The sequence below is a fragment of the Suricata suricatta genome, chromosome 6 (assembly GCF_006229205.1).
Source record: "Suricata suricatta isolate VVHF042 chromosome 6, meerkat_22Aug2017_6uvM2_HiC, whole genome shotgun sequence".
In the NCBI taxonomy this organism is placed as follows: domain Eukaryota; kingdom Metazoa; phylum Chordata; class Mammalia; order Carnivora; family Herpestidae; genus Suricata; species Suricata suricatta.
This window is the reverse complement of record NC_043705.1, coordinates 100,920,266-100,933,492: the sequence shown is the minus strand read 5'-3', so window position 1 is coordinate 100,933,492 and position 13,227 is coordinate 100,920,266. Positions and strand designations below refer to the sequence as shown.

General features: G+C 35.4%; 1 protein-coding gene across 4 annotated transcripts in view; it reads right to left on the bottom strand.

Annotated features, from left to right (window-relative positions):
• CLINT1 (clathrin interactor 1) overlaps positions 1-13,227 on the bottom strand; it is a 57,752-nt gene that overhangs the window by 1,565 nt on the left and 42,960 nt on the right. For 2 of the 4 annotated variants that reach the window (XM_029942941.1, XM_029942944.1), the window contains exons 9-12: positions 7,267-7,341; positions 3,433-3,707; positions 1,421-1,625; positions 8-426 (exon numbers count right to left, since the gene is read on the bottom strand). In XM_029942941.1, the coding sequence (XP_029798801.1) occupies positions 80-426; positions 1,421-1,625; positions 3,433-3,707; positions 7,267-7,341 (902 nt within the window). In that variant the 3' untranslated portion in view covers positions 8-79. Of the gene's footprint in view, positions 1-7; positions 427-1,420; positions 1,626-3,432; positions 3,708-7,266; positions 7,342-13,227 lie in introns of those variants that run through there. The other 2 variants (XM_029942942.1, XM_029942943.1) reach the window with 2 other exon arrangements.

The following is a 13,227-nucleotide window of genomic DNA, read 5'->3' as shown; positions in this document are numbered from 1 at the left end:
TTGATTAGCATTTTCCATCCCAACATCACCTCTCTTCACCGCTAAAAATCCTTCATTCAATCTGCTCCTTTACAATCTCTCATTTGCTAAAGTTGGCGAAATTTGCAAAGGCATCTTGCTTGGGCTGCACAGTTCCAGAAGTCATGGCTAAGTTGGGCATGCCCGTTCCCATTGTGCCTGTCAGGCCCATCCCAGCCGCCGACATCCCTATGTTCATGTTCATGCCCATCATGCTCTGGTTCATCATTGGCGTATTTCCAAGAGGGGCCATTCCCATGGTGCCAGTCATCACACCGGGCATGCTCATAGGCATGGGCCCCCCCATCAAAGGGTTAGTTTGGGGCCGGACAGGAAGCATGTTTGACGGAGAACTGAGGTTCACAGCTCCAAAACTTTGGGTCATCACATTCATAGGTTGTTGCAGATCTACCAGAAGAAAAGAGACAAAAGAACTTTACATTAGATTCACCAAGCAGAAGAATAAAATAATCTCTCTGACCATCAATGTAATCCCGAATAAAATTTCTTTATGGTGATTTTACAAGATAAGTCTATTAACTTGCACTATTTGCTCTAGAAAAATACTCTGTGGCTGTTAACTCTGGTTTCCCAAAGATGCAGAAACAGTTAGAGTGGGCTGGGGGAAAACACGAGGCACTTTAAAATCATTCTGACAAAATTTATATTGAATCCAACCTGACCTAACAAGTTGTCAGGAGCTATTGTGTATCAAAGCCTTAAAAATGTTTGTACCCTTTGACTCACTCTATTTTTAGAACATTACATTAAGGAAGAAAAACACAAGTACAAAGATTTATATGAAATCATGGAGTTATTGATAATAGTAAAAAAATGGACATAGCAGCAATAACCAACAATAAAGAAACTGAACACTGGTATGATGCATAACTATAAATATCTAAAAAAATTTTTTTCCTAAAAATATTAAATAAAGGAAAAATGACAATTTAATGCTGAATGACAACTGCAAGAAACAAAACAATATACACAAAGTGATTTCGAGTATTAAAAATAAGGTTAGAAAAGATCAAAAGAAATATGAATTAATGGCGATTATCCCTGGATTATGGAGTTGAGATGATTTTTGTTTTCTGGTCATCTTTACTTATATTTAAAACATTTTCTACAACAAATATTTTTATTTTAGTGATCAGACTCCCAAAACTCACCATAGAACATACACAATCATGATACCATGCCAGGAACAGAATACAAAGTAATTCGAACGTGCCAGGATGTACATCAATCAAGCATTATGGGAAAACAACCCTAAGCGATACACAGCTGCCTTCAGTACGATCTGTGTCATGTACTCTTTATTTCACGGCTCACACTAGTCCTGGAATAAGGGTAAACACTGCGCGCGCACGAAGCAGCAAGCGGTCTCACGGTAACTTACTCTGCTGCTGAATCATGGTATTGAGTGACGGCTGCTGGGGTTTGGAAGGCTGCATACCAGGTAGTAAGTTGTCTAGGCTGATGTTCACACTGGGGTCAGACCAAGTAGAGGGCAGGGTTTTGCTGACTGACTTCTGGACCATATCTGTATTCTGATTATAGAGAGGATTAGGCTTCTGCAGCACTGTGCTAACATTTTGCAAAGGCTGGAAAATAGAAAAATGCTCTAAAAATTAAACATTTGCTCAATAAAGGTTATCAAATGGCAATTTAATCACAATAATCCCAGATATACACTAGACTTAGTAATAAACTTTTAAAACCAAAAAGAACCACAAATGTTCTAGGCTAAATTCTCCAAGCTGAAATCACTAGCTTCCCCAAAATGTTCCTCTGAATCCCAAATCATGTTTGGGTGGAAACAAAACAAAACAAAACAAGAATATATTTATAGGAACAATTACCCTCCCATCAGCCAAAGTCTAGAAGCTACCATCCCAGGGCAATTACCAACTTCAGCTTAGTACAGCTTTAAGAAAATATACAAGTGGAAATTTATTCTTATAAAATGAAATTCAGGATATGATTTCTCATGCTATAACAAGCAAAACCATCAAAGCAGCAAATTATATTGCACAAATCCTGACCGACATTTTCTTCCTGCTCCGTGTACACTTCTATCGCCTCAAGTTAGCAACATTAGTGGAACTTGATCTATGTGGACCAGTTCAGGAGAAAGGAGAAATTCAGGAGAAAGAAGCAGGAATGCCTGGTAGTTACTAAGGATAACTATGAAAAGGACAAAGGGAAATGAAAAGAAATAGGAAAAATAATTTAAAATGTACCAATGCAAAGAATTACAACACAGTTGCAATTAAGACTTATTTAAGTAGACTCGCTTTACATTTAGACCACATGAAAGAATCTCAAAGAATCAACTGGCTTGGGCTTATTGGGTGGTACAACGTTCAATTTAATGGTACTGGTGTGCCCTTCATGTCCTTGTTCTTAATATTAGGTCCAACTTGTTCTATACAATGGTCACCTTTCTGCTTCTTTCTTCTCTTCCTCCATCCTAACACCCGAAAGTGGAGAATCTACACATTAAAATGACTAATTAGCATCATAAACAATATTCTAAATTGCTCGAATCAAAAATAGCAAGTTCTGGTGCAACTCAGGCACATATATTCTAACCCTGTGTTTGTCTGAATTCTAAGTTAGTACTAGGTAATTTAGATTTAACTGTATAAAAGTGAATTAAAAAATTCCCATTTAGTTGAGGTTTTCTTTTATGAAAATGAGAGTTAAAAGAAGAGCCTATATAAAAATTACATAATGTAGAGCAGGCGCAAAATAGAGAAGAGAGTTTGTCATTTTAAGAATGATCTTCTAGGGGTGCTGGGTGACTTAGTTGGTTAAGAAGCCGACTTAGGCTCAGGTCACGATCTTACGGTTCATGAGTTCGAGCCCCAAGTCAGGCTCTGTGCTGACAGCTCAGAGCCTAGAGCCTGCTTCAGATTCTGTGTCTCCCTCTCTCTCTGCCCTTCCCCTGCTCTTTCTCTGTCTTTCAAAAATAAGTAAATGTTAAAAAAAAAAAAGAATGATCTTCTATATTACTAATGATTGCCTACAACCAGTAAGTGACACTTCTTTAAGGATCAGAGATTTTACTGAGTGAATATAGGCCACGGGTGAACCGATAGCTCTTTTTCTTCTTAAAAAGTTTTTTTTAACTATTAAATACCAAATTGCTTATTAATTCAATACATTTTTACCCAGTGCCTCATCTGTACAAGGCATTATGCTTGGGTTTGCATGGCCTACAAGATGGGTGAGACGGCCTTGCCCTCTAGAACTCAAATGACTATACCAGGGGAAAAAAATGTAAGGTAGATGCAGTGTGCAAAAACATCTATGTGTGGCTTATTTTTCTGTTTCATGTTAGTCTATCATTACATCAGTTATGGAGTCGTAAAGATTAGGAATCTGCAAAGGATGCAGACAACTCACCTGTGATCTTGACATGGGCAACCCGAGGCCTACAGTATTAGAGCTCATCAGGGAGAAATTCATACTCTGGGAAGATGCCATGGTTGCCTGGGACGAGCCCATAAGATCAAACAGGTCTGAGGACCCTGAAGCCGCTGCAGCTGGGCCACCGGCCAGCTCTACGGCTGGCTGTGAGGCACCGCCAAAGAGCTCGCCGCTGGAGGCAACGGGGCCGGATGGGGCTTGGTTGAAGGCACTCCAGTCACCAAAGTCTCCATTCCCACTTGTTGCCGTAGCTGAAAAAGAAAGGGCAACGGGGGTAAGAAACGTTCTGAAACGCACAGAACAAATGTAACAGCCTATGAACTGAAACAAATTAGAGCTGATCTGTGTCCACCCAGATTAACATCTGCAGGTACCATCTCCATCTGGACGTTATTTTTTCTCATGAATATTTCACAAATGTTAACAAGGTGGCAAAGGGGAAAAAAATCCCCATATAAAAGAAAATCCACCTCTTAGCAGATCTGGCGTGATATGCAGAAATTACAGTAAAAACTTTCTTCAACCTGAGTTTGCATATTTAATATGCTGCCAGCTCAACAAATATGAAAAGCAAGAAGAAAACTTACCTGGCAAAACTTTTTTTGGGGAGATCGAGAATCCTCATGTGAAGAGACACTCAATAAAATCAGAGAATTCAACTCATTTCACCCATTCATTATTTGGAAAGGTTCAAAAAGAAATCAAACTATGACTTATATGGTCTCATGGAAATAAAAACCCAAATTCATGACATTGATTTACTTAAAAAAAAAAGAAAAACAAAAGCATGGAGAAAATAACTCATTAAAATTAAGGGTAGGGCTAGTAAAGTTCTGCAAGAAGCTATCACCCTTTTGGCCACGCTTCCACTGACAGCACAAGGGCTACAGACAGCCATGGTATAACCTTAGCACAGTGCTTGCTTCAAATGGGACCGTGCGCGCACGCTCTCTCTCATCTACCTACCCATCTAATCTATCTCTCCATTTATTTAAAAAATTTTTAAGTTTATTTATTTATTTTGAGACAGAGCAAGCTGGGGAGGGGCAGAGAAATGGGAGAGAGAGCATCCCAAGCAGGCTCCATGCTATCAGAGTGGAGTCCGATGCAGGGCTCAAACTCACCTACTGTGAGATCATGACTTGAGCTGAAACCAACAGTCAGACACCTAACCAGCTGAGCCATCCAGGGGCTACTCAATTTATTTATTTAAATAAAAAGCAGGGTATATATAGTCTTAAGAGGGGAACTCAATGTTAATTTTTTTTTTAAAGGAAAAGAAACCTCAATACTGCAAAGATAATTACAACAAGTTTAAGATTTAATGCATTCAATGATGTAAACATTGTTAATAGGTTAACTGATGGATGGGCTACAATGCTTAACAGCATGGACTTTGTACCTTACTAGCTGAGCGACCCTGGGCAAGCCACAGGACCCTCTCTGTGTCTCACTTTTTAAAGAATCTAAGTTGTAAAGATTAAATAATTTAATACAGAGTAAGTGCCATTTTTATAGTTTGTTATTGTTACTATGGATTAATTATGAAAACACAGGGGAGGACCAAAGGTACCATACTCTCTTTTGTTTAGTTATGCAAGAGAAAAGTGTTAAGTCGTGCTTCTATAAATTCTGCAATACACATACCATTTGGAACACAATAAATATAAAGGCAATTGATAGTTTAAAATGTCCTATTTAAGTATGCATGATTCTAAGTAAATAAGCCTTTCCTTAAGGAAGGGACAAATAGATAAATAAGAATTAATGGAAGTTGAAAAAGCAAAGGCAAAGAGAGAGTTACACATAAACTGTCATCTCAAAGAGAACACTATATTTCCAAGTTAAAAACACTGTCTCTCTATATTCCATGTTCACTTACAACTTGGAAGTACATTTTGTCTAGCCTACAAGGTAACCAGCCACTACAATCCTGTGTCTCATTATGCTAAATATCTAAAGATAATGGTAACATTAAGTCTTTAAAATTATTTTCTTCTATTACCATATTAAAATGTAAGCCCCTTCAAAAGAAAAGAATTCACTCAGAAAATTCACACTCTACCAAGAATTTAATACAAGAACTGGGCTAATATTCATTACCTCAGGGTTTTACTATAAAACATGTCTTTGATCTTCTATACAAAAGAGACTGAATTAAGAGTTTTACAATTAGTTCTATATATTAAACAATTTAAACTAATTTAAGAAAGACTGCTGGATAAAGGTACTTTACGCTGATTTTCTATTTGCTTGATCTATAAAACAGAGTAAGAATGGAAACTGGGGCAAAATGTGTTGCCCCATCTGAAAACTTTCTGTGAGATGATTAATCATGGGAGGAAGAGATTTCTAGTGGGGCGTATATTGTTCAGAAATGATTAATCATTGTTGCAACAGTTTCAGCCCCTTGCGTAATGGTGATCAGGTTATATTAATCACATGCATACAGATGAAGAGATGTATCACTTAGCAACATTAACATATTCAAATTATTTGCATAGTAGGCAACTTTATATACATAAACACTTTGAGAATTACACAGTCTGTAAAGTTAGAGCAGTGTTTACCTTCCACTCAACTTGCCTAAAGTAAGGTATTTACCCTTAAAGGGCATAACGCTTCTGAAATGAAGTTAAGTACTCCACCATTCTAGTTTCTGGGAAATACTCAGAATTAAAACAAGTAGACTATCAAAATAATCCCAGATGATTAAAATCTATGCATCTTTCTTCCTAAATCCTCACAATTTTCAGACATTAGTAAATATAAATTTTAATTCCATTAATCTAATAGCTAACTCTACCTGAAATGAATAAGACTAATTCAGCTAAATTATACCTTTTCACCCTGCTTCACTTCATGTTTAAAATTTATAACTCAATTTTCATATTCTCTAACTTCAGACTGACAAGATTTTATTAAAAAAAAAAATTACAGCCAAATTCCTTTACAAGGTAAAGAAGAAAGGACACTTAATGAACTTAGTCCCTCTTCTACCTACTTTTACAGACGTTACTCTAGCCTTATAAAGAACCATGTCAATTGATGTTCCTGATTCTAAAGTCAGGAGCTTTCCCAAAGTTAAAGAGCTACCATAGTATATGCCAGGGGCAGTAAGGTAAAAATAGTAATAAATAAAGGGGAAAAAAAGACAAGCACTTCACCTCAATCCCTGATGTTTAAACCTATATTGTCAGTTACAAGTATACAACATGAAGATTTGCTATCTGAATATACTGCAAAATGATCACTACAAAAAGCCTAGGGCATTTTTAAAATTTCTAATCTAACATGAAGAGAAGTTTTGCCTGAGATTCAATTGCTCACTATTTAAGGATGTGTCAAAATGAAGTTTAGTTTTTACAGAGATCTTCTTAATATATTTAAATCACAAAGAAACAAATTTTATTAAGACAGTCTGCCTAATCCTATCCTTGGGATCACAGCATATAAGCTAACCATAAACCATAATATCCATCCTGCTAAACTGAGATTATTTATACTTATTCACATTCCCCACCCACACTGCCTCCCCCACTTCAAAGCTAAACAAGAATCACTTATGAATAAGCGCAATTTTATTTAGGTATGCCTGCCTGAGTAGTTTGCAACCACATTAACCCATGTGGCACATTTAAGACACTGACCCAGTAAAATACCTTTGTGAATAAATTCTTTACGATTTAGGAATTATAATTACTACAAGGAATAAAAAACCAAAATGAAGCTGATTTGATGGGGAAGGGAGTTACTTGGTTTTGATAACCTTTTCACTGCCCCTAGATTTCTGGCCAAATTGGATCATACCTTGGGAAGGGAAATTGCCTGATGCAGCAGCTGAGCCAAAATCAGCAAATCCTCCAAATAAATCAGCTGATCCTCCTAGAAATTAAGCATGAAGAAAAGTTAAACTGATAAAACCACAGAATCACTGACAGCAATTTCGGGAAGCCATTTTGGCATCACACTTAAAAATCACCCAGTATTAGAGGCTCCAGACCCATAGAAAAGCCAGTTTGTTGATCTAGGCTCTCATGTCACCATGTTCCTTTTAAGCTACCAGAACTCTTCCATTCCTCAGTTCTTTATCTTGTAAGTAATTGGCACTACATTTGTGGTTACAGTTATCCCTCACTTCCATTGCCCGACCACAGAGTGGACCTGTGGTTTACCCAATTATGCTCTTTATAAGAATCTTCAGTGGCTGCTAAAACTTGGGTAAAGTGTTCCTAGGAAATAAGATACATAATTGCTAAACATCACCCCACAGACTACTTAGTAAACACAAAGGAATGAAACTACTTTTACAATGGGCAAATTGGATGGATATCACCCAAAACAACTGACTAAATTTAATGCCACTAATAATAAGATAAAATAGTATTCATGAGCTCGCTAATGCAAGGAACTGAAAAGGAGATCATCACTGTGTTAAGAATTCCCGCCAAAAATATTTAACCTGAATGTAATCTTAAGGAATGAATCAGACAAATGACAAAGTGAATGACATTTTGCAAAACAACTCTCAAGATTCTTCAGAAAATGTCAACATCATAAAGTCAAAAAAGGCTGGGATTGCTATAGATTAAAGGAGTCTAAGGAAACATGACAAGTATATGAAACACATGATCCCTAACTGGATTATGGATTTTTAAAAAAGTGCTTTCCTCAAATGACATAATTGAGACATCAGAAAATTTGAATATAGTTTGTATACTAGACAATACTGTTTAAATGTCAAATTTCCCAAGTATGATAACTGTATTATAATTATTTATCAAGAAGAATGTCCCTGTTGTAAGAAGATACATGCTGAAGTATCCTGGGGGCAGAATGTCCTGGTATTTCCAATTTTCTCTGAGATGGTATACAACAAACTAATGCTATACAGCAAATGAAAAACAAAAAAGACCTAGAGAGTGATAAAGAAAATGTGGCAAATTTTCTGTAGGCTTGAAATTTTTTTATATAAAAAGGAAAAAAATTTGAGATTGATTTGCATAAACATCAGTTTTAATATATATGTGAATATATATACATGTATATAGGAAGAAAAATTAATGCAATGATTTTTGATGGTTACTCCACAAACAGCAAATATTTGCATTTTTAATATATGAAAAAATAACAGCTTTTTGCTACTTCTAAACTGGTATTTTTAAAGAGGTGAGATCCGAAGGCTGCAAATCAACCTGTGTGCATAACATCACATTCTCAAATTTTTATCTATAAACACTGTGTGGTTAAGAATATTTACTTTCACCTACAATATGAGCAGCAATATTACACTCACTTTTACTATTCCATTTCTGTCCAATTATCAATGGAAAAGCAATAGCCAAAGGATTTAAAACATTAAATACCTGTTCTCATTTTTCTTTGTCCTTAAAGATTTCACCTCTTAAGAGTCACAACCTTAGAAGTTTAGAGCGGCAGTTCAATTACGGTGTTTTTAGTGTTATGCGAACATTACATAGGTTACACCACAGCTGCTCAGCCTGCAGTGCTTAGAAACTAGCCAGGTGGGACTGGAACATCTGGGCTGTACTCAAATACCACCAGGGACAGCTTCCAACATCTGGTGCCATTTCTGAATTGTCTTATCGCTGCAAGACATTCTGCCCCATCTGCTACACTCAACTGGGTTAATTAAACTAGAACCATCTCCCCTTCTTAATAAACGGCCAGCAGTAATAAAAGGAACAAATCAGTTTCTGATACATGTGTACTTGGTATTTCTTTTTAATGCACATTTACTGCAGGCAACTATCAGCAGGCCTAACAAATTTCTCATTTCTTTACCTCATCACAGACGCACATATTCACACACATTCTTACTCACCATCGACTAACTCCCACCAAGGCCCAGGTTCTCCACTCTTACCAACACTACAGCTCAGTTGGCTACTTTTGCTTTATCCAAAGAATAATAATAGAGTGATTTTTCTTTTCTCTGAAGATACATACATCATAATAAAATGTTGGCGAGGGGCACAAAAAATCCATAAGCTAGATTTTTAAACTATATAAACAAGCATATATATTAATAAAAGCCAGCAGGGAAATGAATGTCGCAGATGGCTGCTGCTCTATATTCATAAATTTGTCTTCTGTATTGTTCCTTCATGTTAAAAATATTGATCAAAGTATACTGTTAGGTAAGAGAATGACAGTTAATCATTTATGGTAACATTAAGGGATTTGAAAACTGGAGATTATTTTAATTTGTTTCATCCAGCAGTGAATAAACATCAATATGTAATTTATTATGGTAAGAAAGTTAGGGATTTTCAAATCTTTTCCAGTCTGGGCTACAAAGAAAATGCATGATGCAGAAAAAGGCATCTGAATACTACAGGATCATAACTTCAGACTGGGTAAGAGGTTTTATTTTTGTTGTATTCTAATTTAAGATTTCAGATAATAACCTACTTTGGTTATTCCATTGTCCTACATTCTAACATCTAAACTGGCATTATACTGTACTTATAACTTATCAATAGCAAATATTCTACCTCTTCATACTGTAGGGAGTCTGATTTCAACATAACCAATTTACAAACACTGCAAGTAAAGAATGGAAACACACAAATATTTTATAAAAAGAAGTCATCTTTTCTTGAAAAGGACTTAAGTTTTCTCTAATGTTTTGAAATACCACAAATTATGGTTCTACATAGGCTTTACACAATGTGATCTTCAACTCTGAAAACTATGTCAACAATTCAAAATCTCTTTCTTTCTTTAAGGAAAAGTTTCTCCTGGGGGAGTTGTCCTTACCTATATGTATGATGTTATTCATATCAATACCTTAAATTCAACAAAATTTTCTATACTGAAGCATTTTTCCAGAAAACTTCTATCTAAGGGAATTTAAATAAAAGAGTGTACCAAAAATTGCTGCATGTGGAAGATTGCTAAATTTCACAAGAGCTATCCTTCAAGATTCCCACATGAGAGCTGTCATTATAAATGAACCATTTCCATCTGCCTTTTCAGGACAGCAAGGAGGTTATTTACAATCACCAGCTGGGAACATGTATTTTCCAAAGTAATACTGTGAACAGGAAAAATATAGCTGAACTAGACAGTGCTTAAGCTACAAATGGAGATTTTCTTCAACAAAGAATCTAATCCAGATTATATTATAAAAAGCAAACTTCTGCAAGAAGAATGATAGTTAAGTACAAAATTAAAATAACAAAACGCAAAAAAATTATAAATATATGACAAAGATTAATATGTATCTGTAAAAATCTTAGTTTAAATATAAAATAGTAAAGATAAACACTCCCAAAGAAATGGACAAAGGAATATGAATACACAGGTTACAACTGGCCTATAAAAACATAAAAAGTTTTCAAACTCACCAAATGCAAAATTAAATTAAATGTTATTTTGTCCTTACCAAACTGGATGGTTCTGAAAGATGCTATTCCACTACTATAATAAAGAGAAATTTGGGGGAAAAAACCCCCAAAATCTAATACTCCCCAAATAAGAAACTGACTAGTTAAATAAATTACAGTGTATCCATATAATATTAAGATACAAGACAGTTAAAAATCTGTAAAAGAATACCAATGATCATAGGGAAATGGTCATGAGATTTTAGGTGAAATGCAGTTCATGGGGGGGAGAGGGGGAAGGGAATAAACCCTTATCAAAAGCCTGAAAAAGATTTGCCACATAGTGAACGCTTAAACAAATACATTGCCTACATAGAGAGTGTATTTTAAAAAAGAGTTTTCACCCAAATTATTAACAGTTTATGCATCCAAGGCATGGCATATCACTAGTTTTCCATCAAATTTCTAAAATGAGCATGCATTACTTTTAATTAGTGAAGAGAATGTTAAAATTTTTCATTTTTAGTAAACTTGGCTTAAACTACAGACGACTCTCATGGAAATTCTAAGACATGTGAATATCCTCAACTAACTTTTGGGATTACGAGGTACAAGGCAACAGGGTCAAATACAAATGTAATAAAAACTTTAGATTTGACATACTTCAATCTTAAGAAAAATTTTAAACTGAAAAAAAAAGAATTCAAAACACATTGCAAGTCATGTAATATCTTTCTATTTGTACTGATTATGGTGTATTTTCTCTTCAACCTCATTTATTAACTTATGAAATAGTATGTTAATTGAGACCTAAATTCCTTAATTAGAAAGGGACAAAGACGACGATGTGGACTTCTAAGGAAGTGAGATATACTAAAAAACGAGATGGGATGTTTTTGGCATTCTAGTTCTAGTTGGCTTATTTTCTAAATACTATGAATTATTCATTTCTTAAAATGTGTACTTAGAAATGTACTATGTAAAAGCCACCAAAATATCCTTTGAGTACAGATTTGGTGAATGGGTTTCACATATGTATTTTAAAACTTGATAGATATTCTGCAATGATTTTACCAGACATGCTTTTGAAGATACTAACAAAAAGGATGTAGTAACACATAAAAAAAATAAAAAAGAGAGAACCTGAGCATATTCTCAGAGGAGGTATTTATCTGGTGAGAGGTACAGATGCTGCCAAATCTGCGTAGGTTTACAGTTCATGCCCATATTACTTGCAGGATGGTAATACTGTAAGTATAGGCACATCTGGTAAATGACACCCAAATGGCATACCAAATAGCAATGCCAACATGGTTGATTCTTAGACTTTTTCATGTGTAAGTACTAAGGATTTATTATTAAAGGGGCACCTACGTGGCTCAGTGTCCAATTCTTAATATAAGCTCAGGTCAGAATCTCACGTTCATGAGACTGAGCCCCGCATCGGGCCCTGTGCAGATGGTACACAGCCTACTTGAGATTCTCTTTCTCCCTCTCTCTCTGACCCTGCCCCATTTGCACATGTGCATGTGCAACCTCTCTCTCTCAAAACATAAACTTAAAAACAAAACAAAAATAAAATACATTACTAAAGCATCTAAATAGAGATTTGGAGTAACAAAATTTATCTGCTGATTGGAGAGGAGTCTACATAAACTGGTTAAACATACTGTTTCAAAAAGAGAACTTTAAAAAATAATTCTGATGTCAACCCACATTCAGCTTGCTTTTAGAGAATACTATGATAAAACAAACATTGAAGGCAAGAAGCCATTCAGATTTCATTCAGATTTTGTCTCAATTACTGTATTAATATTAATCGCTACTTCTATTTAATTAGTCAATCTACTCTGTTTGCACTGGAGAAGAAAAACCCCTCCATGGTTTCTTGCCAAGCAAAGGAAGCGTGTTGGTATTTAATAATTCTCTCTGTTCAAAGCAATCTTGGTATCAGAGAGGAAAAAAGTTACATCACTCATCTAACGTTCCTGGTTAATTTTCCTCCGATTGCTCCATTAAAACTTTCCACAAATGCATGAAAGGGGCTCCTTAAAATTTCATGCCAGCGAGTCAAAAATATTTGAGATTCTGTGACACTATGTCTGAATTATGACTATGTACTAATAATACTGCAGTTAAAATTTTAAATATACAGAAAGATAGCACATAAATTGTTAAACTGATGTAGTTGTTTGTAACCTTTGGCATGACAGTTCAATAGAGTTTACAAGACAATTTTAGGAAGTTATAGAAAAAAAAGGGAACAGGAACTGAAAAGGCTCAGAAACTTGGTTGAACCAGATGCCCCCTGGGAAATTCACTCTTGGTCCAAGAATTTTACGATAATGGACAAGAAGTAGGAGATAATATAACAGAAGACTTCCTCTTAATTACATGTACTTAACTATCAATGAAAAGT